Source organism: Melospiza georgiana, chromosome 1, assembly GCF_028018845.1.
Source record: "Melospiza georgiana isolate bMelGeo1 chromosome 1, bMelGeo1.pri, whole genome shotgun sequence".
NCBI lineage: Eukaryota > Metazoa > Chordata > Aves > Passeriformes > Passerellidae > Melospiza > Melospiza georgiana.
Genome location: NC_080430.1, coordinates 114,114,901 through 114,140,000, shown reverse-complemented (window position 1 = coordinate 114,140,000; position 25,100 = coordinate 114,114,901). Strand labels below are relative to the sequence as shown.

At 33.9% G+C, this 25,100-nt stretch overlaps 1 protein-coding gene across 2 annotated transcripts in view; it reads right to left on the bottom strand.

Annotated features, from left to right (window-relative positions):
* Positions 1–25,100, bottom strand: part of SNTG1 (syntrophin gamma 1) — a 319,348-nt gene that overhangs the window by 26,243 nt on the left and 268,005 nt on the right. For both annotated transcript variants that reach the window (XM_058044990.1, XM_058044982.1), the window contains exons 14-16: positions 24,292–24,363; positions 9,776–9,928; positions 4,542–4,634 (exon numbers count right to left, since the gene is read on the bottom strand). In XM_058044990.1, coding sequence (XP_057900973.1) covers positions 4,542–4,634; positions 9,776–9,928; positions 24,292–24,363 — 318 coding nt within the window. The remainder of the gene's footprint in view (positions 1–4,541; positions 4,635–9,775; positions 9,929–24,291; positions 24,364–25,100) is intronic.

Sequence of the window (25,100 nt, the reverse complement as noted above, 5' to 3'; positions counted from 1 at the left end):
CTATTGCAGCTGCAAATCTTATTTATAAATGTCCATCACAGTATCTATGTACGTCCATACCTAACGGAAATTTGCCCATGAGAGTTACATTTGTTCATTAAAACATTGATGTCTATATACTAGCTAATATTAGACAAATTTAGGACATGAGTGCTAGGATATAGTTGGGCAGGACGTGAGAAAAATGTTTTCTCCAGTAAACATTGATACACAATAGTGCAAAAATTATCTAGGATAAAATTTGGTATATAACTTCTAAGAACTGCCACAGAACCTTTTGCATATTTTTTAGAATTTTCATATTTTAAAACCAACCAAATAAAACATTTAGCATATGGAACATGTCTAGTGAAAACTTATTTCTGGAGTAGATCCTGTATACTAAGACACCTTGTAGTTCAAGGAGTAACTAAGCAGAATCTGGGAAATGAGATTAAGGCAGAAAAGAATACAAAATATCTAAAGGGTACTCACAAAGATTAGCTAAATTCACTTTTCACAGAATATCAGCAATGAAGAAAGAGGGAAGTTCAGTGAAGGGATTCTATTTGACATCTTGTATTTCAAATAAAGCAAATAAAATCGGTTAAAGCTGGTGGGCATTTTTTGGAAGAAGTCTCCAGTGAAGAGATGCCTTAAGGAAACTCCCTATTGATTAGAATTACATTTCTGTGCATGCCAACACAGGAAGCAGGTGGCTTTTTGACTCCAGGTTTATAACTACCACAAATGAAGGACTACATCACCAACATTATCATAATCAAACACGTGCCAGTGTTGGCTTGGGCTGTGTGTCACAGTTTGCTGTCAAACCACACATTGCTAATAAAAGATGACATTTTGCACTAGTGCTTTGGCTCTGAAAAGTGCTGCAGAAGAATAGGGGCATAAATATACGCTTCATTACTTTTCAAGGTGCAAGGAGAAAACATACTTTGTGGCCAAAATTTTATTTGTTTTTTTACCTGAATTGAGAAGTAATTTTCTGAAATTTTGACATAACCAGATTTAACCAGGTAGTCTTAAAAGCTGTTCATTCTCCTTTCAAGAAAATACAACAGTTTTTTATAAAGCATCATATGAAAATACTCCAAATGACAAACTACTGTTGACTCTATGAGCTATCAGTCAGAAAATGAATACGAGAAAGCAGAGAAATATGCAGCAGAAACAGCTATGATTTATGCTAGTGCTGTTATAATCACATCACAGCACAGATTTTTTCTGAATAACTCAGTTTAATACTTTGTGTACTCATATTTATCATAGGTCTGTGCAGACACTGAGAGAATGTTTTTATCTAATTATGATGTTTGACTTGAAATACATTTAGCACAGATGACAGTTTTTAACCACTAATTTCAATTTACATAGTTAAGTATTATTTAAGGATTAAATGACAGCAAAAAAGGAAACAAGCCTACACAGGGTTGTAAGGCTTTTGTCTGGAAATCATAAACTTAATGAGAGCCATTATCCCCTAGACACTTGTTCATGAAGACTGAGGGTGAGCTTTGGGTTTAGAAAATTTGTGAAATTTTGACTGCAATTTGTCAGGGCATGTTGGACAAAATCTATTCACTTACTTGAAATGGGAGAGGAATAAAAAATTTAAATATTGTTGCACTGCTTAAATAACTGGAACATTTGAATAACTGAATAACTGTAAAAATCATGAGCACAAGAACTTGGCTTCCTTCATTTCAGTTTATTAGTAATTATGCTCTTATAAAGACAACTCACAGTCACTTCATTAGCAATTAAGAAAGAAAACTTTAAATACCATGAGCACATAAGTATAAAACTGAAATTGCCTGAAGATTTACTGAAGATACCACTGCAACAAAATATTAGACAGGACTTCTTAGAAACTATTTTGTTTCCAAAACATGAAAATGTCTTAAATAAATAAGAATTTTAAAGATTTAATAATATTTAGCAGATTTTTCCTCCAGGTACTTGTCCAAGACCTGTGAATTCACTAAAATATCTTGCATCTGCAGGGCTATTCTCTGAGTTATTCTGAGAGAAATACAGAATGAATGGTTCAATCTGTTCATGAACTCTATGAAATATGGCTTTAAGTTAATTTTTACCCAAAAAGGAGTGGCTGAATTTGGTTTAAGCAGCAGCAAAATAACAGAGGAGAACACGTATAGGAGGAGGACCAGGACCACTAAGATGATCAGAGCATCTCTTTCATGAAGGCAGGCTGAAAGAGTTGGGGCTGTTGAACCTGGAGAAGAGAAGGCTCCAGGGAGATCTTACTCCTGCTTCTCAGTACTTAAAGGAGTTTTATATGAAAATGGAGAAAGAACTTCTACCAAGGCCTACAGTGACAGGACAAGGGACAATGTTTTTAAAGTAGAAGAAGGGAGACTTCAGACTGGACATAAGAAAGAAATCTTAGAGGATCAGGGTGGTGAGACAGTGAAACAGGATGCCCCAGGGAGCTGTGGATACCCTGTCACTGGAAGTGGAAAGATAATAGTTTGTACTGATTTTTCAAATACAAATTGCAAAAAATCCCAGAAATTATAAATAATTATGTGTAAATATTGTTTTCACAAATGGTATGACATTTTAAATAATGCTTTTGTCTTTAATACTGAGTATGTTAATTCATAGAACACTTGCTAGGACTTTTGTATACCCTTAATTCACAAACACACATGTAAATACTACTAAGATTGGTATAAGTTAATTAAAAGTGTACTAATGTTTTCCCTGTCTCAAAAAATGGTTTCCATTTCTCATTGTTTTTTCAATTTTTTTTTTTTTTTGAAAACATAGTTTTCTTTATATGAACTTCATTAGGTGGAAAATAACATTTTTAGCTTAAGTGCCTATACAGGTCTAGTTTGCATTTCAGTATATATGAGATTAGCAATATTGTTGAAGAACATTGCCAGCACAGACATAACTTACACTTGTCATAATAAAGATATCTGAATAAATTTTTGGCTAAGAGCACTACAATCTTCATCTTTCCATAAACTGATGGATACTAAGTAATGTTTTTCCTATTTGAGCACCCACTAAAACGTGTTTGACACACTCAGATTTCAGACATTTCACCTTATGGCTTGTTTGACAATTTTAATTGCAGCAATCACTTGGCAACAGATTATGTTGCTTCCTATTGTATTGCTTCTGTTCTTTTCTAATGCAATTGTCATCCTTATCTCACATTGCCTAATGCCTGATTACCTAAAAAAAACAATGTCCTTTTTTTTTATTCATGGTGTAATGCTTTATTCCAACATACAATACAATACAGTACATATAATACAAGAAGTAATGGAGTAAAACTGAAAGGGTAAAACTGAAAAGGTACATTTAGGTTAGATACACAGAAGAAATTCTTTATTATACTTTCATATATATATAAAAATATTATTGGAGTGTGGGGGAAAACCATTTTTTTTTACAGAGCTACTGCATTTTAATTCTGTTGTACTGATATTTTAGTGTAATACCTTCTAAACTGATAGTCACGTTCCATTGATGAATTATACAAGACTATTTGCTTAACAAAAAGAAACAAGGTTATATAAGTGTTTAAATTTAAAATTCATCACTTTCTGCAAACAAACAGAATGGAGTGGGAAGAATAAAGGGGTTTGGATTAGCAGAATAATGAGGTAGGAAGGGTTGACTTCAGATAGAGCATAGGAACAAATTCTGGAGCCAAAAGGGCATTTTCAGCAGTTGGTGGTGACAATGTTGCAGCATCTCAAAGGAAAACAGGTACTAAAGGTAAGTGTAACTCAGAAGAAAGATTTCACAGTTTCACTCAGAAGAAAGATTCTACCATTAACAGCAGTGTCAAGCAATAGCAGTAAAGCCTGAGCACATTTTAGGACTTGCCAGCAATTAGTGCAAATGTCAGCACAGGACATATTCAGGGTCTCAGTGGTTTTACTGAGACTTGGACGTGCGATAATACAATATGGAAATTGATTCCATAGTATTTGCTTGATGAAGCAAATTCTTTCATCAGTTCTACTGAGTTTTTTTTAAGGCTGACAGGAAAAGCTGATGGGTGAGACATTTGCACTGTGGTTGGTTTATCTTTTTACAAATGCCTGAAAAACAATAGCTAAAATATAAGCTAGGAACTGTGGAATAGCTGTAAAAGCACACACTCCCTCCCATGAAACAAGGGAAGAGAATGGAAGATTATTTTCAAGCTCACAGATGAGACTAAAATTAAGAAAGTCATCTTTCCTTAAAACCAAGGGCACATCAGCAAAACAAACCATCAAGCTGATTCAGTGTGGGCTTTCATGTGAAATTAAAGAATAAAGATCTGATGCTTGTTTCAGATTGGTTTCAGTATTGATTTTTCAATAACAAGCAAATAACAGAATACTATTTCTCACATAATTAGAAATCAGTCTCAAATTTAAACTAAAGCATGACAGATTTTACGATCTGTTTCTATAACAAAGAGAAGGACAATTTGAGGATGTATCTCAAAATATTAGAAATAACGAGGAATAATAACAGTGTGATGGAAAAATTTCTTAGAACTTTACCTTTGTGGCAGCATCAAAACAAACAAAGCCCGTGCTGAAGTCGATGGTAAGTCCCATAAGATGACTCTCTAAAACACAGGCATACGTCTTGCACTGTAAAAGAAAAATCAGAGAAGGTAGTTACCACAGAAGACATTTCTTAAATGTTTTTCTAGGACCACTGTTTCTGAGTCTTTATTCTAATGTTTATATACCTCAAAATTATTATCAGAAATAAGTCATTTGTGTGTAAATATGTCAATTTTTTTGTATTTCAAATAAAAGGATTTTTATCAGTGATGAAGTGTCTAAGACATATAAAAACAGGCGTTGCTTCCATTAGGGAAAAAATGAAAGGTTCAGAATTGCCTCAGTGGCTTACTAATAACATTTTCTAAAAGGAAAAATTTATTATTTTCAATCTCCTTATTTTTTTTTCATACCCAACAACTTTTAAGATTAATATATTCCTTTTATCTTTTCAAGCAAAAAAAAAAAAAAAAAAAAAGCTTATATAAAACATCTCTTTAGTAGACTGTTTCTTGTGGTTTTCTGTTGTCCTAAATCTCAGGGAGAAAGCTAGTATTTCATACCATTTAGCAGCTAAATGGAATTATCTGAATTTTTTTCTTTTTTTTTTTTTTTGGCTTCATATAGTGGATCAATATATCAATATATCTCAAAGGTTTCTATGAGAAACCTTGGAATTCTGTAAGACTTTAGCATTCTACTGTTTTTAAATATATAATTCTATTTATTGCCATAACATCACACTTGAATACACACTGTGAGACATTTATAAGTGTAATTTTTAGCATCAAGCTGTGCTTGAAGTCTGACTGCAGGTACAAAATGACAGAGTTGTCTTTTTCATCACAAAATACATTAAAAAATCAAAACATTTCTAAATCAGATTCAAGTTCTTTAAATAAATTATTCTTTTTTTAAAGGCATTTTGCCCTCCAGATGAAATACAGCTATACTCTTCAAATACTGCTGTAGCTGCTAAAATTATGAAATGAGAACAAAGACTTCCACGACCCATAATGTGTCAGCAAAATCAAAATATAAATTGCAAATGTGGGAACAATGTGGGTTACAAATTGTAAGTACTACAAAAGAACCCAAGATGATTTTTGGCATTTTGATTATAAAGATAAATCAGATGCCTTTACGTATATATTCTTTTTGTAAGAGGGTGCTGTTTGGATGGTCTTCCATAGAACACAAGAGGCTGGAAGTTGCATTAAGAGGTTCTAAATAGAAAATGCAGTGAAGGTAAATTGAAAACTTCATACTTAGTGTTTATATTAACAAATAAAAGTGGCTTTTTATTTTTTTCCCTTTGATCAGCTACACCATGAGACTGTTATGAATGTGTAAAATCTGATTGTAAATCGATGCTGAAAAAGAAGACGATATTGCCTTTGGTATTATCTCATTAATAGAAGAAAAAAATGTGAAGTAATATATTTCACAGTTACTTATAGTTAATTAAGTCACATATGCAAAACTTTTCAAGCTTTTCATGCAAAGCAAAAAATGTATGGTTTTGTGGAATTACCTTGCAAACATCCTACAAGATGCAAATTGCATTTTTGTTCGTAAACGTTAAAGATCTGGAACAGACTTAGAGCCTTTACTGGAAATTAAATGTGGCATGGAAAAATGTGCATCAGATTTAAAATAAATATTGTCATCTGAAGTTCTCTAACCTCCCACCCCAACACCAGAGGCCAACCCACAGTGTGCTCTGACTGCAGCACCATGCTGAGCTGGCACAGCTCCCTCTGCTTTTTAGCCCAGAACTTGGACTGGCTAATTAGCCTCACTGGGAACTTAAGATTCATGAGAAACAGGACACACCAGCCTTGGTTCAAGGCTGCACTGAAAAAGCAACCTACTTCCAAGACTGAAGGGTATTTCTACAAAATGCAGTGCTCAGTTTGTGGAGAAATGTCATCTAGTTGAGCTCGGTGTAGTTCTTTACAGGAAGAAACTGCAGATCACCAGTAGAGCTGATTATTTAATTATTCTTTACTTATATAAAAGACCATTCTACACCCTCAGACTATGATTTTCAAAAAAATTTAGATAAAAAAAAATGCAAAAATAATAAAAAGATCTCTGGAAAGTGAGAATTTAGTTTCCCTGGGGAAGAATGTCCCTTGGTTTTTGCAGGTGTTGTATCCATTTGCACATGATTCTGGTGACAGGTCAGAGCAGGGATGTGAACTTTCAGACACTAGTTAACTCTACTAAGACTTTTCTCATCTTTATTTTCTTTAAGATGCCTTTTAATTCAGATATTTGGAGAAAACAGAAAGGCAAAAATTGTTATCAAGGTACAAGATAATTTAACATTTCTTATAAATTTAACATTTTAAAACTTTAAAAGTGGCTATGAATAATATATACTGTGGGCATTTGGTTTGGTTGTTCATTTCTCACAAGAACTCATGAAAACCTCATCAGAACTGAAGCATCCCCTTCCCAAAAGGAAGAACACACTTCAGCAGTCATTTGCTGTTCTTCCTCAGAATACAGAACGTTAACTTTGGTTTATTAATAATTCAATGGGTCAGGCAGAGGCTGAAGGAGACAACTTGAAGTTGTTCCTTAGAAACTATTCCCTCAACATGCACCGTTTAAATTATGGAAAGAACAATATATTGTGAACTTCATGTAAGCCCTCTCTGAAGCTGAAACAAAGTGAACTATAAATCAAAGACTTAATTCAGACTTTTAAACTCAGATTCAACTTCAATGAAAACATATGTTAAAGTACTGCAACTTAAAACAGTTTACATAATAATCCTTACATTAGAGAACAAACAACTACAATACAAGCAAGGACAGCAAGAAAAAAATTCATGAGGCAAGAGGTGAAAATATGAGCTTAAAGTAGCAGGAACATAAAGGGAATGTGACAGGCATATATATAATTGCACATTATTAGGAAAGTTATAGTAGTCACAGATTCTTTGTGCAATAATGCAGTGAGAGAGTAAGGAAAAAGGATTTTCATTTCAAGTATTTTGTTTTTTAATAGGAAATTATGAAAATGGATTACTATCACTTACTACATTACAAAACTAATTAAAGAGTGAGTGTAACACATCAAAATGACACCACTGTATCATTGTACCATGTATTGCTAAATTATTATCAATTTGACTGTGCCTCTTCTAATATATTTATTTTCTAAGAAAAACCAACTGTTTAATTTTTAGTTTAGATATACCTCTGGCAGAAGCTATGAATTAGGTTGAAACAGAATTCATTATATATTTATAGTAATGCATTTAAAAATATTTGAATTTGTTATATATTCTTTGGAGTTAGATTAGAATTGGCCCCCTGATTAACCTCTCCTGGAGGTTATAGCCAATGAATGAGAGTTACTTGTTGCATGATTATGGAGTAGCACACAACGCAGTTGAATATTTATAAATGGTAGGTTTAAACTGAAATTATATTTTCAAAGCTATACTATTTTATTGTAAGACAAACCTACTGGATTAGCATTCATTTTAAATATAAATATTTAGATCAACACAATTGCATAAATCAAAATTTTAGTAAAAATGTACCATTGATAGCTTAATTTTGAACCTCTAACTTTTTTCTTCTCACAGAGCAAGGAAAGACCTTGTTAGAAACAAAGTATACCACCAGATTTTTTCTGCATCTGTATCTGAAAGCAGTAATGGATTGCTAAAACAAAAATGAGGAGGCCAAAGCCATTTATGTTTAAAATATTCCATATTTTTTTCCAAATCATGATATAGAAAATAAAGAAAAAAAGGTGAAATAATGAGTGTGAGTTCCACAATAATATTCTATCATGAGAAGAATATTATTGTGGAGAAGCCTGAAGGCAATTTTGAATAAATGCAATTCTAAAATTAAAAAGAAAAAGCTAAACCAGGAATGCTACAGTACAAATTTTTGTTCTGAAAGTAGAACAAATATGAGGTGGCTTCTGAGATAAAATTAATTCAGGAAAAATGTCATATATTCTTTTACTGATGGCACAGCAGAGCTACTATAAACTATGTTGCAGTGAATTATATAAGTCAACAACTCTCAAATATTTAATGGCAGAGGACAAACATTATCGCAAGTTTTACACAGAAAACCTAGTCTTAGATTTTCCAGCATGCGAGTACAGCTTAAAAGATAAGAATAGTTTTTTTATAAAAGGTAACAGCAAGTATGAATTTAAAAGAAAAAAGCCAAGCCTCCCCTGACTCCTCTTGCAACAAAAGTAACTGCGTGTTAAAACTGACAGCGGGGTAGTTTTTGCATATTGGATCTTCATGAGTATGTACCAGTTCAGTGTATCTGCATGCAGTGGTTTGCAGGTCAGAAAAGGGCTAATATATAACTAACTAACAGTTTTTCTGAATAAAAACACGCCACTGCTTGCATTCCCAGGAGGACACAGAAAATGTGTGAGCCAATACTTGCACAGGCTAATATGCTAATATGGCTCAGGCAAGTGTGTATCACTGCTGCCAACAGCAACTAAAGCTGTTCTAACCACATGTATATTTCATTATTAGAAAATCAATATTACAATTGGGATTAGGTAAATTACAACTGTGGTGGGTGGCTTTTTTCTCCTTTTTTATGTCAAAAAGTCATGACTTTTCGGTCACGTCAGAAGTTATCTTTAAACACGCTGATATGTAATTTTGCTATAAAAAGTCACTAGTAATCTGTACTTGAATGTTGTCCATCACTGCGCTGACACCGAACAATAGAGCAAATACACAAGGAACAGGAAATGGGTGAAGAAAGAATAAAGCATCTGAGGTACAACTTGTTCTTACTTGTACCTAGCAAGTACTTCACTCAGTATACTCTCATTCCTGCTATTACAAGGACTACTTAACTCCTGCAAAGTTCGCTTGTGACATTCAGTAACAAATAAGGTAGTATGCAAGCCAGTAAGAATATCTAAACACCTGCATTTTTTCCCTGATCCATAGATTGTTTTTCTGTCCGTGAACTTCAGTTAACAAATACGTATCATGTTGTCATAGTAACTCAAAGATTGTATTTCAGGTGACCTCTTCTGAAGGCTAGCTTGCAAGATGTTCGGGAACAGCAAAAGCAATTACTTACATAAAACGGTAATAACTTGAGAGCTGCAGGAGGTCGTAAAATTTCATAATTTACATCATTATTTCATATGGGCCTAATTTTTTAATGTACCAAAAGATGATCAACAAGGCAGTTGTTCTCACCTGTATCCGTTCAACTTCTAAAAAAGTTGCTGTTTGGAAGGCTTTTTCCCATAGTGTTAGGTCAGACTCTAGTTCCACAGAGAAGTAAAGATCTTCTCCAGATTCAGACTGGACACTGAAGCAATGTTTCCGACGGTCCAGTAGATCACTGTCCTGATGAAAACCTGAAGTTATATAATCTGGCATACATCAATTAATATTTTTAATTGCAAACATTTATGCGTCAAACCCAGCATTTTTAAAGGCATTTTAAATGACAGGAATAACCATAGTCACTGAGGAACTGAAAATCAGGGGTTTGGTCTAAACATTGACACTTCAATGAATTTTAAAAATGATGCCTACATTCAGAATGGTACAGAACAGCATATCTCCAGCAGTAACTTCAAATATTTTAACAAATCACTTCTTAAAAATGTTATCAGCTATATTCTTTAGATTAGATACATTCTATGAAAGTTTTCCACTTTCTATTCACATGAGGAACACAAATATCAGCTTTTCTGACCTATTTGACTTATACACTCTACTCTGGAAGGTTGGTCAAAAGAATATATTTCTTTTAAGAAGAATGAAAAGTCCATATGTTCTATTTTCTTTATAGAGGCTAGAGAAAACAAATTCATATTTCTGCAGGCTTACAAAATTAGTCTTTAAATGGATGCTGCAGGTAGAGACTATAGTGGCTGCCCATGGTTAGGTTGCTGGCTTTGGTCCTGGAGGAGAACATTACTTTTGCCTTTACTTTCAACATAACATCACATAATGGACATTGGGTTATAAATATTTATTAAATAATGATTGCTAGTATTTGCAATCGGTACTAAACCAAAGAATAAGCAAGTTAATCAGAAAATCCATTCATTAAATTGTTTTAAAATATTTTTTAAACTTTATTTATTTAATAAAAAGGATGCTTTATGCTAAAATTCTCGCATGTAATTTGTTCTTGTGAAAAACAGGTTTGCAGAAACAGCTTTAATTAACTTAGTCCCTGCTACATCAAAGAAGTTGCCACAAGTCACAAGCTCACCAGCTGTCAATGCCAATACATCTGGAGATTTGGGTATAAGTAGCCTGCATGCAATTTTCACAAAGTTACCCCATAGCAAAGGGCAGAGTTAAGTTGAGCAAAGGAGACTCATGGGACAGTATTGCCTTCTGGTTATACACAACTTGAATAGACCAAGGGGAGCACAACCAGCTGATACAAGCTGGAAGAGCAGCTTATATTGTTCATGTCAGCTCTCCCTGGGGCAGAGAACCAGCAACCAAAAGCTGATTGAGAACAAAATATATAAAACAGGGACCTGTCTGAAACTATCACTCTCAGGTATACAAGTAGGCAAGGGGAGAGCAAGCACTGCTTTCCCCTTTCCATTCATTCAGTAGGAAAGTGACCAACCTGTTCAAGAAAGTCAGTACAGCATGCATTCATGAGTGCTTCTAGCTGAAGCGTCATTTACAATTTCTAGAAGAATCAGCTATGGAGGCATCATATCCACTCTTTTCAATCACCATGAAAAAACAAGTCGCTACGATTTTAAAATGACCTGTGGAAAAATCTCCCTCCTTACTTCCATCTTTTCACTGTGGAAAAATCTCCCTCCTTACTTCCATCAAGTGCTAAGCTTAGTAGCTGTACAATATTTAGTCATGCATGAAAAAATCAGCATGAACATGTTTGATCTTAAAAGACAGCATATAAAAAAATAAAAAATCTTGTTCCATATTTTTCTTCCAAATATTTACAAAGATGTGTAGTTGAACCAGTTAGGTATAGCTAAATAATAGTCTGTGTCCTATCAGAAACACCTTTTGTATTTTTTTAGTACCTCTTTCCCCCCTTTTATTTCCTTTTTATTCAGGCCCTTCTACTAAAACTGAAGCGTTAATTCTGTTCACAGTATGTCCTGACCAGCATTCAAAATAGAGGCTATAATATCCAGGTTGTTGCTAATGACATCTATGCTCCATTGCACACAGAGCCTCAAAGCACACAGAGCAGCAGCACTGTGACAAATGTTTAACCTTGTGGGTATGTGTAGCAACAAAAGACAGCATCACAGAATGGCTTGGGCTTGAAGGAACCTTAAAGATCACCCAGCTCCAACCCTTTACGGCCATGGGCAGCGAGACCTTTCACTTGACCAGGTTACTCAGAACTCATTCAGTCTGGCCTTGAACACTTCTAGGGATAGGACATCCATAACCTCTCTGGGCAACTTGCTCCAGTGCCTCACTACCACCACAATAAAGAATTTCTTCCTAACAGCTAATCTAAGCCTATTCTCTGTCATGAGTACTGTCTCCTACATTCTGCCTTGTTTTGTCACTACATGCTCTTGAAAAGAGCCCCTCTTCATCATTCTTATAGAATCCCCTTAGATACTGAAAGGCCTCAATAAGTTCACCCTGAAGCCTTCTCTCTTCCAGGCTGAACAATCTCAATTCTGGATGAGCAAAAGCACTGGAAAACCCTCCACTCATCCAGGGCAGAAAAGCTACTTCTTTTAGAAGTAGCACTTCTTGTCTAACAAATCTTAAAAGGGATCTTGAACTCCCTGTGCTTCCAGAGCGAAACCGGATTGAATGGGCCTATTAGCCCAAAACCCAAAGGGCCTCTTCAGCATGGAGTCTGGCAAGACCCATATGTAAGGTACATGTATTTCCTGGGGAAGGTTTTAGTTCTTCATAGCTACAACCACAGAAGAAACTAAAAATATTTTGAACTCATCTTTACCTATTTATGTCTACTACAGTTAGTAAAGAATAAGTAATTATTAGTGATGAAGTTTAAAGCTTTTCTGAAACACAACTGTGGGGGATCACACTAACCATTGACTTTAATATAACCCCTGTTTTCAAATGGGACAGAGCTTAGTGCATAGCTGAGTTTCAGAATGCATATCTCTATTTAGCTGGGCACAGCTAAGGTTTGATGCTTTTAAATTATACTCTTAGACTTCCAGTCTTACATGCTTTTTTTGTCTCCTATTGAGAAGAATATGCTGTCTAGGAAAAAGAGTAGAGTTAGTGCACAGACTGTGAAAAACAAAATGTTAGAAACTTCATTGAGATTGATCTCTGTTAAAAAACACTTGAAAACTGCAAAAATCTCTGGAGGCTTTGAAGTGATTAAATAAAAACCTATGTATTTCATTATGAACATTGCCAGTAAGAATTGTACTAGATTTTACTAAGCATTACATCAAACCCAGATGATGAATAGAAAGCTAAGTGGGTTCTACAATAATTATCCAAGTTTTTGCTACTTAGGTATGAAAATGAGAGCATGCTTTGATTTAGGAAACACCTAATCAGTACTAGGAAGAATTTCCCCTCAGTATTTTGTATATAAAAAGTTCAGAATATTTCATCAACTACATTATACTGTGACAAACAAGACACATAATGGACTCATTTATTATTGGAATTTCCATTCTGTGAAGTTCCTCTTCAGAATGAAAACAAAATACATTTCCCCAGAAATAATAATTTAACCTCATAATAATTTTAACTTGTGATTAGCTCTAATGTATATACTTGTGATTTTGATATCATCATCTATGATTAGGTCCATGATAAGAGAACTGTAAGCCAAATACATTTAAATTATGTGTTTTAGTTTTTCTAAAATTGCTAACATACATATGAAGTATTCCTTTCCTAACTAGTGGTATTCCATTCTACATGTAAAAAAAGTTATGTGTAAGGTTCCCATTAGTACTGCTTCTGAAACTTTTTCTGCTTTTTCTGCAAGATCTTTCTTTAGTTTTGCATTTCTCCTCAAGCATTAAAAATCTGCATCCTAGGTTTATAGAATGTAATAATTTGTGCAATAGATAACTGGACAAATCAATATGTAGGCAAAGCTAAAAGATAGCTATCCAAATGTATTTATAAAGGCAGGAATTTAAAGCACTTTTTTTTTTTAAGGAATCCATCTGGAAAAGTCCAAAAGTCTGCAAATTAAAAAACAAAACAAAACAAAAAAAACCAAAACTTGTCAAGAGTATCCAAACCAGGTCTGGATGAAACAGGAATCTTCATTAATTAACTTTTACCAAACCACTACTTCAATTAAAATATAAATGTCAGTCTACCCATTTAAGAATCTGCTATTATTATATTCATTTTGTCAATGATGGACACAAGCCAATTTCATGTTGAGTTTTTAAGAACTCTTTCATACCTATAATGATTAGTTGTACCATTTGTCCCTGATGTTCTCGTTGTGAATTAATAAAACTCTCTGAAGAGAAGCACACACAAAACTTTTAGCAGTGTGCTAATTCTCACTGGAGGGAATGTAGTCCTGCTGAAGGATGGGCTGTGACGAAAGACATTGGCTCACACCCAGCTTCAGGGTAATCCAGCATCTCTGCTGACAGGACAGTATGACTCCTGCTTGCCTAATTAATAATGATATCCATGTTAAGTGAGAGTAATAAATTTGTCCATGGGAACTAAGCATGGCTCATTAAGCAGGTCCTTCCAAATTAAGGCAGAATGCCCGTTTATCACTAAATAGTGACTTTGCCTTCGCTTCTGCAGGGGTAATCTCTTCTCTTTTGAAAGACTGCTCTTTCCAGAAGCAGCACCACTTCTTTTTGATTACTTGAGTCGTTTCATTTTAAGTATGTTGAGCGCATTAAATACTCATATTTTGGATATTATTTAAACCTGCTAAGATGCAGGAAGCCCCCACCTCTTGTGATAGTCAGTGAGAGTTGAGTTCTTCTATTCTACAAAGCCCTCTGCAACAGAAACAAGCATTTGGCACTTTCATGCTCATGGCGTGATTTTTACTCAGGAGATGCTCAAGAATTTTCTGTAAGTCTGATTTACCTATAAAGTTACATGTAATATAGAGAGTGGCACATACATTTTTGCCATGGAACTGTAAATGTTAGTGACACCAGTGAGCAGTTTTTGACATGAACAACAATTCATGTAAGATGGTCAAAACCATACTACATGTAGTAGTAGTTTTTGACCATACTACTTGCAAGACTTTCAAGAAAATTATATTTCAGATGTTAAAATGAGGTAAGAATTCAGGTATTTAGAAATGAGGTATGAATTCTCTAATATTAATTATAACAGTTCTTCAAAACACATAAATGAGAAAATGTTTTCTTTCTTAACTAGTTCAGACAATTCTACCAAAAGAAATCGGTCCTATCATAATCAAGATTCAAACTTAGCACCTAAATTCTCTGAAGATAAAAAGCATTTTTTTTATGCAATCTCTCCAAAGCAACTGTAGAAATGAAACACATTATGCCTTTACACTTTCTGGCATCAGTGCCCTGATAGTTTTACTGCTTGTGTCTCCTTTTACATATCAGTTCTGGCTACATAAACATACATCCCTCTTTCTGAGGCCATATAATGATCTACTTCTTCAGCTGGAATTTTCGCAACACTTTGCTTGAGCATCACCATTAGTTGCTATGGTGATGGTTCTAATAGCATTTACAGGCAGCAGGGAACAGATTCATTCCAGAGTGAAAAAAAAGATACAGCTTCTCCAACATATCCTCATTACTCAAGTAATAAATAAATAATATCCATGAAGGCGTGCGTTTGTACATAGCTCATCATATTTGGACCCTTCTGAATTTAATTCTTAAGAAATGAAAAAAAAATGTTGATATTGCAGATATCTATGCATACACATATTTAGGCAAACACAGAACTGCAGAACTAAAACTGGACAGAAAATATTTTGATGTTCAGATTTGACAAAAAGTAAGTTTACTCATGGGGGACACTGTTTACAATTGCAGGAGAAATTTTACTTTCAATTAAATTTCCATTAGAAAGATCTGTCTGATGGCTGGAGAGGAATAGAAAGGTTCCTTCCTTGTATTCCATTAGGTTCAGCATTAAGCTTGAATCACTTTCCTATTGTGTCTGAAAAGGAAAATTAATTTCCTATTTTGCCTGATGAAAAGACAGTCTTGAAGACCCACATTTGAATCAGAGCAAGAGTCTGAAAAGAGGTTTCTTCTGAGTCAGTGCCATAATTGTGTCTATTACTTAATGAACTCTACTGAGAAACTTGTTTATTTTTTTGCCATATGAGGAAAATTTTCAAAATGTTCATAAAACCGACTAATCTTTTAAGGAAATAAATTATTCTAATACTTTCTGGAGAGGCATTAGTGGTTATTTTCTGTCACAGAGAAATCAGAGATGAGTATAATTACAAACAAATAGTAAAAAATGTGCTGATCATCTGTTTAGAGAGTTAAGGTTTTTACCTCTCCAAATATTGAGATATTATTTACTGGAAATTATATTCATAAGAATAAATATAATGATAATGGATAGCAATGTAAAAGAGTGATCTTATCTTTTCATTCTGATAATTTTTTAAAATAGTTTCTCAAATTTAAATATTTGCAGCTGATCTTTTTTCCCCCATGTTAGTTGTGTGTCTGAGGATAGTGCTGTATTTTATACTATAGTTAAAACAGCTAAATCAGTTCTGTAAAATAAATTAGAAAAAGGAATTAAATTGGATTATCCCAGTTAAAAAGAAAGAAATAAACAGAGAAGCATTAGCCCCCAAATCTGCTTTTTGGGCTGCTCTGGGACTTCCATTCTTCAGACTAGCAATGGCTGATTTAAGGACAGGGACACTTTTGCTGTCCTTGGGAAGAAAAGTTAAGATCTACCAAAAAAAATATTAGTTTCTGGGCAAAATTTGACCATATTTTGATATTTTAAAGATATCATTCTGAAGATGCTGCATTTTCATGGTGTATAGGAAGAGAACCTTCCTTATATTTCCAGCTGTTGGGAGTTGTCATCCTACTGGCCAAAGAGAAAAACCATCTGGCTCAACAGCAGAAGTGGGCAAAGACATTACATGAAAGAAAAGTGCTTTTCATTCTCATTTTTGTCAGTTTTTGTGTTTGGGTTTTTTCCCCCAACTTTAGATGTACTTGTTTTAAAGGCAGGCAAAGATCTCTTAAAGGTCTTCCGCATGAAAGGCACAAACACTGGAAGGGGAAGAATTAAACTAGATTTAACAGAAATTTGGAAAATTACCCACCAAACTGATTATTTGTTATATTAAAAGAATTACCTACTTGACTGCATACTCTTTCTTATTTAGCTTCCTTTCTTATTTGCACAAAATTCCTTATTCAAATACCTTGTCAATACATTATATCAAGGTGAGAGTACATTAGAATAGCATAGTGAAAAGCATTTGTGTTGAATATCGCTATGTCAGAAATTTTGTATAAGCAAATGTGCAAAATAAATTATTTTACATGTACTTGCTCATAGTGCTAAGAAAAAAAAAAATTAAAAGGACTGTGATAAAAAAGGCTCCTATCATAAAACAACAAGATAAAGGTTTTTAAAGAAATTAATATTTCTGGTTTCACTGCTGGCTCTGGCTGTTGAGAGTAATCAACATTTAGGCCTCCACTGAGAAGAGAATGCACCAAATGAAGTTTTGAATAGTTGCCCCTGAGACAGGAACACTTTATTTCATATGAGGATTGGGACACAATTTCGGTCAAAAATAAAAAATTATCACTGCCGCATTAATGCCTAGAGTCACAAATTCTTTGTGCAATAATACTGCAGCATCTCAAGCAAAATTAAAGTATTGCAATAGCCAGAAATAAAGATAAGAAAATACTAAAATAATTAAAATCCATGACCCTAAAAGAAGAGAAAATTGATAAATAAGAGAAAAATGTTTCACAAAAATCTATTAAAATTGATGAGTTAGAGTATATTAGCTCATACAATACTCAATCACTCCAATCTTTAGAAATGGTCTGATTAGATTAAGTCAATGGAGGGAAACTTCTCAAGCTGCAGATAAATCTCAAGTATCTTGGATTTAAGACACATACGTGTCTTTCCCAAATATCCTTACACAGTATTTATATTTCGCACCTCATTTCTGCTCTTTTTCAACATTCCCTTTGCCTTATGCTAAAAGTTAATTTGGCTTTGCTTTTCAAGGATGCTGCAACAGCACTGTCAGTCTCATAACTAGACAGGCAACAAAAAGCAATTTCTGAAACGGAGAGGTTGCAGAAGTAATTTAAAAGTTTATTTTCTGTATCTGTTTATTCTTTTTGCTTTCCTCTGTATGTTTATCTTGTTATTTCTTCTAGGATGAAGGATCAGACTCTTAGATTGGCAGCCCCAGCACAACGCAAGTCATTTATTTTTCACCCAAAAGGTGACAGTTTATATTAATATTACATAAGAAATGTCAGAAAAAGGCAGAAAGGGGGGGAATTAATAAAAAATGAGAAATCTCTCTAAAGTTAAGGGGAAACATGAAAAGCCTTATTTAATAAGTTTACATTTCAAATATTGTTTGTCCTTTCTCTCTGAACCAAACAAAAAATGAATAAGTCTTTGTACAGTGGTAGTTGTCATGCACGTAATAACACTGCCTCTTTGCTTTCAGAAAAGTCTCTTACAAGGTTGCTGTAGAGTTACAGCAACATCAACACATTTACATATAGGGCCCAGTACATATATCCAGATTAACATGGATTAGGGCTTGTGTAACTATGTAGATGATGAGGAGAAATGAACTGCAATCACACACAGAATCACAGAAGTTGTGTATGAACTCACCCGAGACATCTTGTGCCTATCTCTGTGCATGATAGGAGCAGCAACACACTAGACTACACTTAAAAGGATCCAGTGGTGGAAATTCAGTGGCCCTGTCAGGAGTTCTATTTCAATACAGAAATTTTTCTTTATGGCCTAACTGAAGCCAACTTAGCATTAGCCTTGATGTCAGTGGACATGGAGGTATTTCTGACTATTACTATCCTCTTTTATGTGGAAACATTATATGGTCTTAAATGTAGGACTGAAAGCAAACCAAAGAATGAAAATTACTTCAATTGTTTTCAACTGAAATACTCAACAGTTAGCATTCTTTCCAAGAACCTGGCGAAACCCCAGCTGAAAATCTAATATTCCTTGGATGCAGCATTAACTTATTCATAAAAGGCATGCATTACTTCTGCCTCTTTAGTGTTGCCAGTCTTTTAGTGGAATCACATCAGGATGCAAGGCTCACCATTGAGCAAACCATATGAATGACAGACCTCAAAACATGTTCTCTACCTGCATGTCTATTGGCATTATTTTTAAAACTTACCTGAATACAAAAACATTGTCAGTAGTTTCCCATCATTTTTATATTATCCTTTTCCCATACTTGGCTTACTGGAAATGGACAGCATAATTAATTTAAGTAGGAAAAATTAACATAACTACTTTTGAGGATTTTACACATACTAACAGCTAAAATAAGGAAGGAATCACAAGTCTTCTGAGACACCAAGTTGGTCCTGATTAATATAGCAAGAAAATTATAGCTGCACTGATGTGAATGGTACTAAGTGTAAACACCAATGATTCACTACCCTGACATGTTGCCAGCACAGACTGCCTTCCACAGTTATCCTCACATTTCATTTCAGAGTTGATCTGACACATGAATATGTTTCCTGTTTTATGCTGAATAAAGCATGATCTAACTGTGAATCTCCAAATATTTTTGCATGTCACTGAAGATAGGAGGCAGGTGACTAAACTATAAAAAGCATTTTCTCACAATTACAAGGAGATATTTGGATGAGCTGAAGAACATAAATAACTGAAGTAAAAAGGACAGAAAAGTGCAATTTCTTATATTATTCTTCATCATTTACCTGAAACACACAACAAAACTTTTTCTACCCCCATATGGAAAATATGCTTAAATATTTAAATTATTTACAAAGTTATCCAGGGTTGTTAAATCTTGTTAAATTATACACACTTACACATGTACACACTGTCAAAATACACATGTTAAAACTGTATCAAGTGGTACCAAAAAGACATATATAGTTAAATCAGATTTGAAATACTGAGCACGATAAGGGCCTCTGCCTTTCTGAAGTTAATGATAGAATTACCTGCTTTTCTGGAGCATTGAATATTGTTCAATTGCAACATTAAAATTAGTTGGCTGTTAATGGGACTTTACTCTCCAAAATAAAGGATAAGGTGAAACAAGCTTCTGGGAGAATAAATTAGAAATATTTATTGATAGCAAATTCTACCAGTAGTTCTATTAAAAATTTCTCAGAGATACATTTCAATGTCAAAAGTGGTATCATTAAATTATCTTTTCTGACAAACTTCTTAACACAGACCACAGATTTTCATCCACATTAGCACTAGTCTGAATAAATTTGTGTTTAAAAAAACAAAAAGTGGTTTAAATGCTATCAACTTTTAATGGTTCAAGTGGTGTGGTACTGGTTCAAGTAGTTTAAATGGTATCAACTTCTTTCACTGACTAATCAGCACAGCTTTTACAGTTCTTACTTTCTTTACCATTTTAACTTGCCTGACTTTGATGTCCACTCACTTTCTTTTTACCTGCTTATTTTTAGAGTTAAAGAGTTCTTCAGTGCCTTTTTTTCTCTCTGCTTCCACCCCTTAATAAACAGATCTATTGAATTTTTAATAAATAATTTCAAATGCTTACCAATTTATGCATTTACCCCCTCAGGTCTTAAGTTATTTGCATCTCCATAAATGCTCCTTTTACATCAAACATAGCTACTGCTGTTTGCCATTATTTCACAATTAATAATTTAAACCAATTAAATTGAAATGTGATTTTCGTACTCAGCCAGCTTTACCTAGGTTTCATGTCAAAAATTATTACTTCATCACCAAAATCTTGACAATTAAGAACTTCATATTTATATGATATAAATTTTTATCTGGTAGTTTGTAAAATTTATACAGAATCTTTTTTTTATATTACATTATTGTTATGGTAGTGTATGAAAGTGGTTATGATGATTTGGGGTTTTTTCCTATTTTGTTACTCTATAAAATTGTAAATACTAAATTAGAGGTTCAATGACATTTTGCTAAATTTCTTTCAACAAGTCTGTTTTTCACACAGTGAAAAGACTGCTTTTTAAAGTGTATTTTTATGCTTCATATTTTAAGGTCTTTCTGGTCATTTAGAAGATCCTAATCAAATCAGAATAGAGACTTATGCCTTGCTTCTACTTCCTTTTCTTTGTAATCTGATCCAGAAAATAAAAGAAAAAAGTATACAGTTACAACAAAATAGTGATTTATTTTATGAGCATTATAAATATGAATCCACTAGCTATAAATCACATAATATTCTCTGAAATCTCTGAATAAAGTGCAGAACATCCTGCCTTTTAGCTGCTTGACACTAAGGCAACTGTGACAATTTAAAATGGCATCCCAGTCTTTATTGTTTGTGAAAGAAATCAGAGCCTTTGGAATGGATACTAAAGGAAAAAGAACACTAAACACATGCAAGTAAATATAAAGAAAACATGGTGGAAGCCAAGTTTTGGGTTTTAATTAACATTTTTGGACGATATGCTCTTCCTGAAGATTAAATCAGTTAAGTACTTTGTAGCAGACAAAGCATTGTGTAGACATTAATATTTGATTACTGTTTGAATATTTTTATTGTTACCAGAAGAGGAATTATTCTGTCATCCTGAAACACTGAAATATGCATTCAGTAGGATCTGGGAGCTCATATTCTCCACTGTAGTGCTTCTGTCATGAAGAGACTTAAAGGAGTCTCAAACTGAGGAAAATTACAATTTTATTTAAAAAGACAAACTTAGGGTAGTAAGTCTCTGTAATCCAGACTGTCCTTGTGAAGTTTGTCAGAATTTTAGTCACAATTAAAGAGTGGAAAATGGAGAAAAAATACTTAAAGACATATAGAGTAAAGTCCTGTCCTTATGGCATGAGGGACAGTTATTGAAATTGCCAGTATATAGCAGAGAAAATACCAGCTACCTTGGGTGACACTGGATCCTAATAAATGCAAGTCTGAATATGGATTTATTTTTTTTTAAATACCTCATTCAAAAGCAAGCAAGCCATGCAATACAGATAAACTTTGCTTGGTAAATGATGTGGTAACACTTAATTCTAAAGCACTACTTCTCACTCCTGAGCTAACTCATACAGAGGTTAGCACAGCCTATTTGCAAGTCCTACTTGAAGTGAATATTAGCCAGAAAACCTGTGTCATTCTACAAGTCTGATAGATTTATAATAAAAGTAGCATTTGAGGTACTGTAAGAGGGAATAAGTTTGAAGGTGATCACAAAACACCAGAGTAATCTTTTTTTTTTTTTTTATGTGGTCTCTGATTCAGTAATATCCATGGGGCTTGTTCAAATGGGTCTAAAAACCATTCATTGCTTAAATGGAGACTTTTAAGATGCTGGCATAAAAGCTGAACAAAACCTTGAGTTTCTACAGATGTTCAATGTAGTAGTGTAATGGGAAGCTGTTTTTCTTGGTTTTATTTGCTTTTATATTTAGTGAAACCATAGTTAAGTTCTATAGCGACTGCTGTAGGAAACTAGAATATGGTGAAGATTAATGCTCCGATGTCAGAAGCTGCAATTCCATTGCAATGATTTTCGCACTTCCAGTTTTTATTATTTACAGGTTTTTGTCAGCTACAGAACCTGCTTGAAACATTTCAGCATTTTACAAGCCTGACCATATTTACAGAAAATACACAAATAACTAAATATGAATAAAGTGATAAAGAAACACATAAATTACATTCTTATATTACTTATGCTGGAATTGCCTCTCTGTTAATATAGACTGAGGCTGGAAAATCTACACCTCTTCCCAGACAGTTTGGATGGCTGGATGATAAAAAAAACCCAGCATATTTGCACTCTTTTCTGTGCTTTCACACAACATTGCCAGAAAGGAACTGTTCTAGGTTTTACTGCTTCATAGCTTGGTTCCTTGGCTGTAATAACTTCTGCTACATGGCTGAGAAATGAAAATAAACCAAAAAACCAATGTATTGACTTACAAGAATAGGAGACACAGAATCAAGAGGGGAACAGAAAAATGGCAAAAATTGCAAGGGAATTAAGAAGACCATTAACAAAGGCAAATGGCTAAAAGGAAAGAAGAAGGAACTTTAAATTACAGAAAATTATATGGCATACATTCCATAAGTTTCTATTCAAAGAGCATAAAAAAATCTTTGGATAAGTCATAAGGAGGAGTCATCCTGGCTCCAAAGCACTTAGTTCTCCAATACAGAAGAGCTACCTTGATGCTTATTGCATTAAGTCCAAGGCCTGAAGGAATCAGAAGAGGCATTTTTCAACTCTTTCAAAGCCTGACTGTGTTCTTAGAGCATTGTTCACTTACATTCCCAGTAAAATGCCTTCACTGAGTGAACAACTTGTCCTGTTACTCCTCTCTCTACGTGAGCAATGCAGGAGCCAATATTTGCACTTCGTAATTGAAGGACATCCCACAGGGTTGGGATGTTTTATGTTTGGGAGGTTCTACTCCTTGATGAAGACTCCAGACCTCACAGCCAACATAGCAGTAAAAGAAAACTTTCCACTTCTCTGCTCAGATGGCTAGCAAAGAGGAATTTTTCAGTCTATAAACTTGGCGGGGTTTTTTCTTTGTTTTTTTTGGTTTTGGGTTTTTTTTTTGAAGTCTCAAGTGTAAAAAGTTTCCAAATTTTATTGAGCCATTGCAACCTTAATCTGGTTCCCTAAGGAAAATATAGTGCACCTATGTGACCTACAAAGGTAAGAAATATAGCATTTATGTCAGTTAAAGGTCTACCCAGTGAAAAACACTTTAAAAAAGTATAGTATTTTCATATTTCTCATTGATTCTGGTCTGCCTCTGCCTAGATAAAATGATAGAAATGTTAACATTACCTTTTATGTAATTTGGACCAAAAGAACCCCAAGACCAATATAAATCAGAAAGCATTTCACATGAAAAATGATTCTCTTTTCCTTCTCATTTGAGAAATTTTGAGCATCTGTTTTTCAGTTTTTAAAATAGAGAAAAGAGCAGATAAAATAATTCTGATTGAATTAATAATTAAAAAAATATTGAAACAATGTACAATAATGGTCTAATTTAACTTTCTACTCATAATTTTAGGGTTCTAAACATGTACCGCTATCTCTTCTCATTTATTACACTTCAGACAAACTGAAGAAAATGGAAAAAATAAGACAAAAGTTTTCAGAAGTGTATTGTATATTTTAAAGTCTCTGCTCTCAGTCCTAGTGAAGTCATACATTGCAGCTGCTATTAGTTCCATCACTGTATTTGAAAACAACCAAAGTGATCACTGCTTCTTTAGGTCCTCTGTTAGAAAAGTTAGTGTTACACTAGCTAAATGTGGCATTAAAGTGAAGCTGTAAAGTCCAAACAGCATTATGGAGAAATAAGGTCATTTCCTAGTCAAAATCAGTTTATTTCCAATTTTGCCATGCCTTCTACTTCAATTTTGTACCTACTGACACCAGAACTTCTGATATTGGACTTCAAAAAGAAAAAAAATAGATCTCTTTCTACAAGGTAGTTAGTATTATGCTCTTGTGTGTCAAAGTGGCAATTTATTTTATACTTTCTTATCATACCTTGAGAATTTTGCACATTATCTCATAAACTGAAAATGTTTTCTCAGCTCGTGTCCAATCCCAGGTTGTGACCTTTAAAAAACAAACAAAACACAAAATAAACAGAAAAAGAAATGAAGTTATTTTTGTTGATTTTTAAGAATTAAGTTTATTAACAAAAAAAAATCCCTAAATTATTTACATTGAAGAAAATATATTCAGAAAGACCAAGCACTGCCTCCAAGCAACATCTAGTAGGGACCAGACCCTTCCATCTAGGAGATGTCCTCCCTGTCCTTACAATGCAGATCCTCTGCATGCAGCCTGCTCTATGCAAAATCAAGATACTTTCCCAGGGAACTTGCAGGGTTTGCAGTGACATCCTGAGAGGATGCAGCCCTTGAATTTTCATCTCACAGAGCCCTGCCCATTAGAAAACACACTTCTCACCACTTTCCAACTTGTAACTGAGTGCCACTATTTGCTCCCAATCACCTGCAGCGTTTGCAGATCCACAAAACCAGTCCCCAACCTTGCAATGTCCCAGACACTTACCCCACACCCCTTGAGATCCAGAGGGAAAAAATCCAAGCATGAAGCAACACAGACAAATGTTAATTTTTCCTTTTTTCTTACCAAGATCAATCTACTCCTAAATTCTAACAAACTAAGATTTGAAGAATAGTCTTTTTTTTTATTTTCCTCTTTGTTTTGTGTTTTCTCAACTGTTTTTAACTGTGTTCATTTTAAGCAACTGTTTTTACGCAGAAAAATGCATATATAAAAGAATTAAATTAAATCATGGAAGGGTCAGTGTAAAGAATTAAATG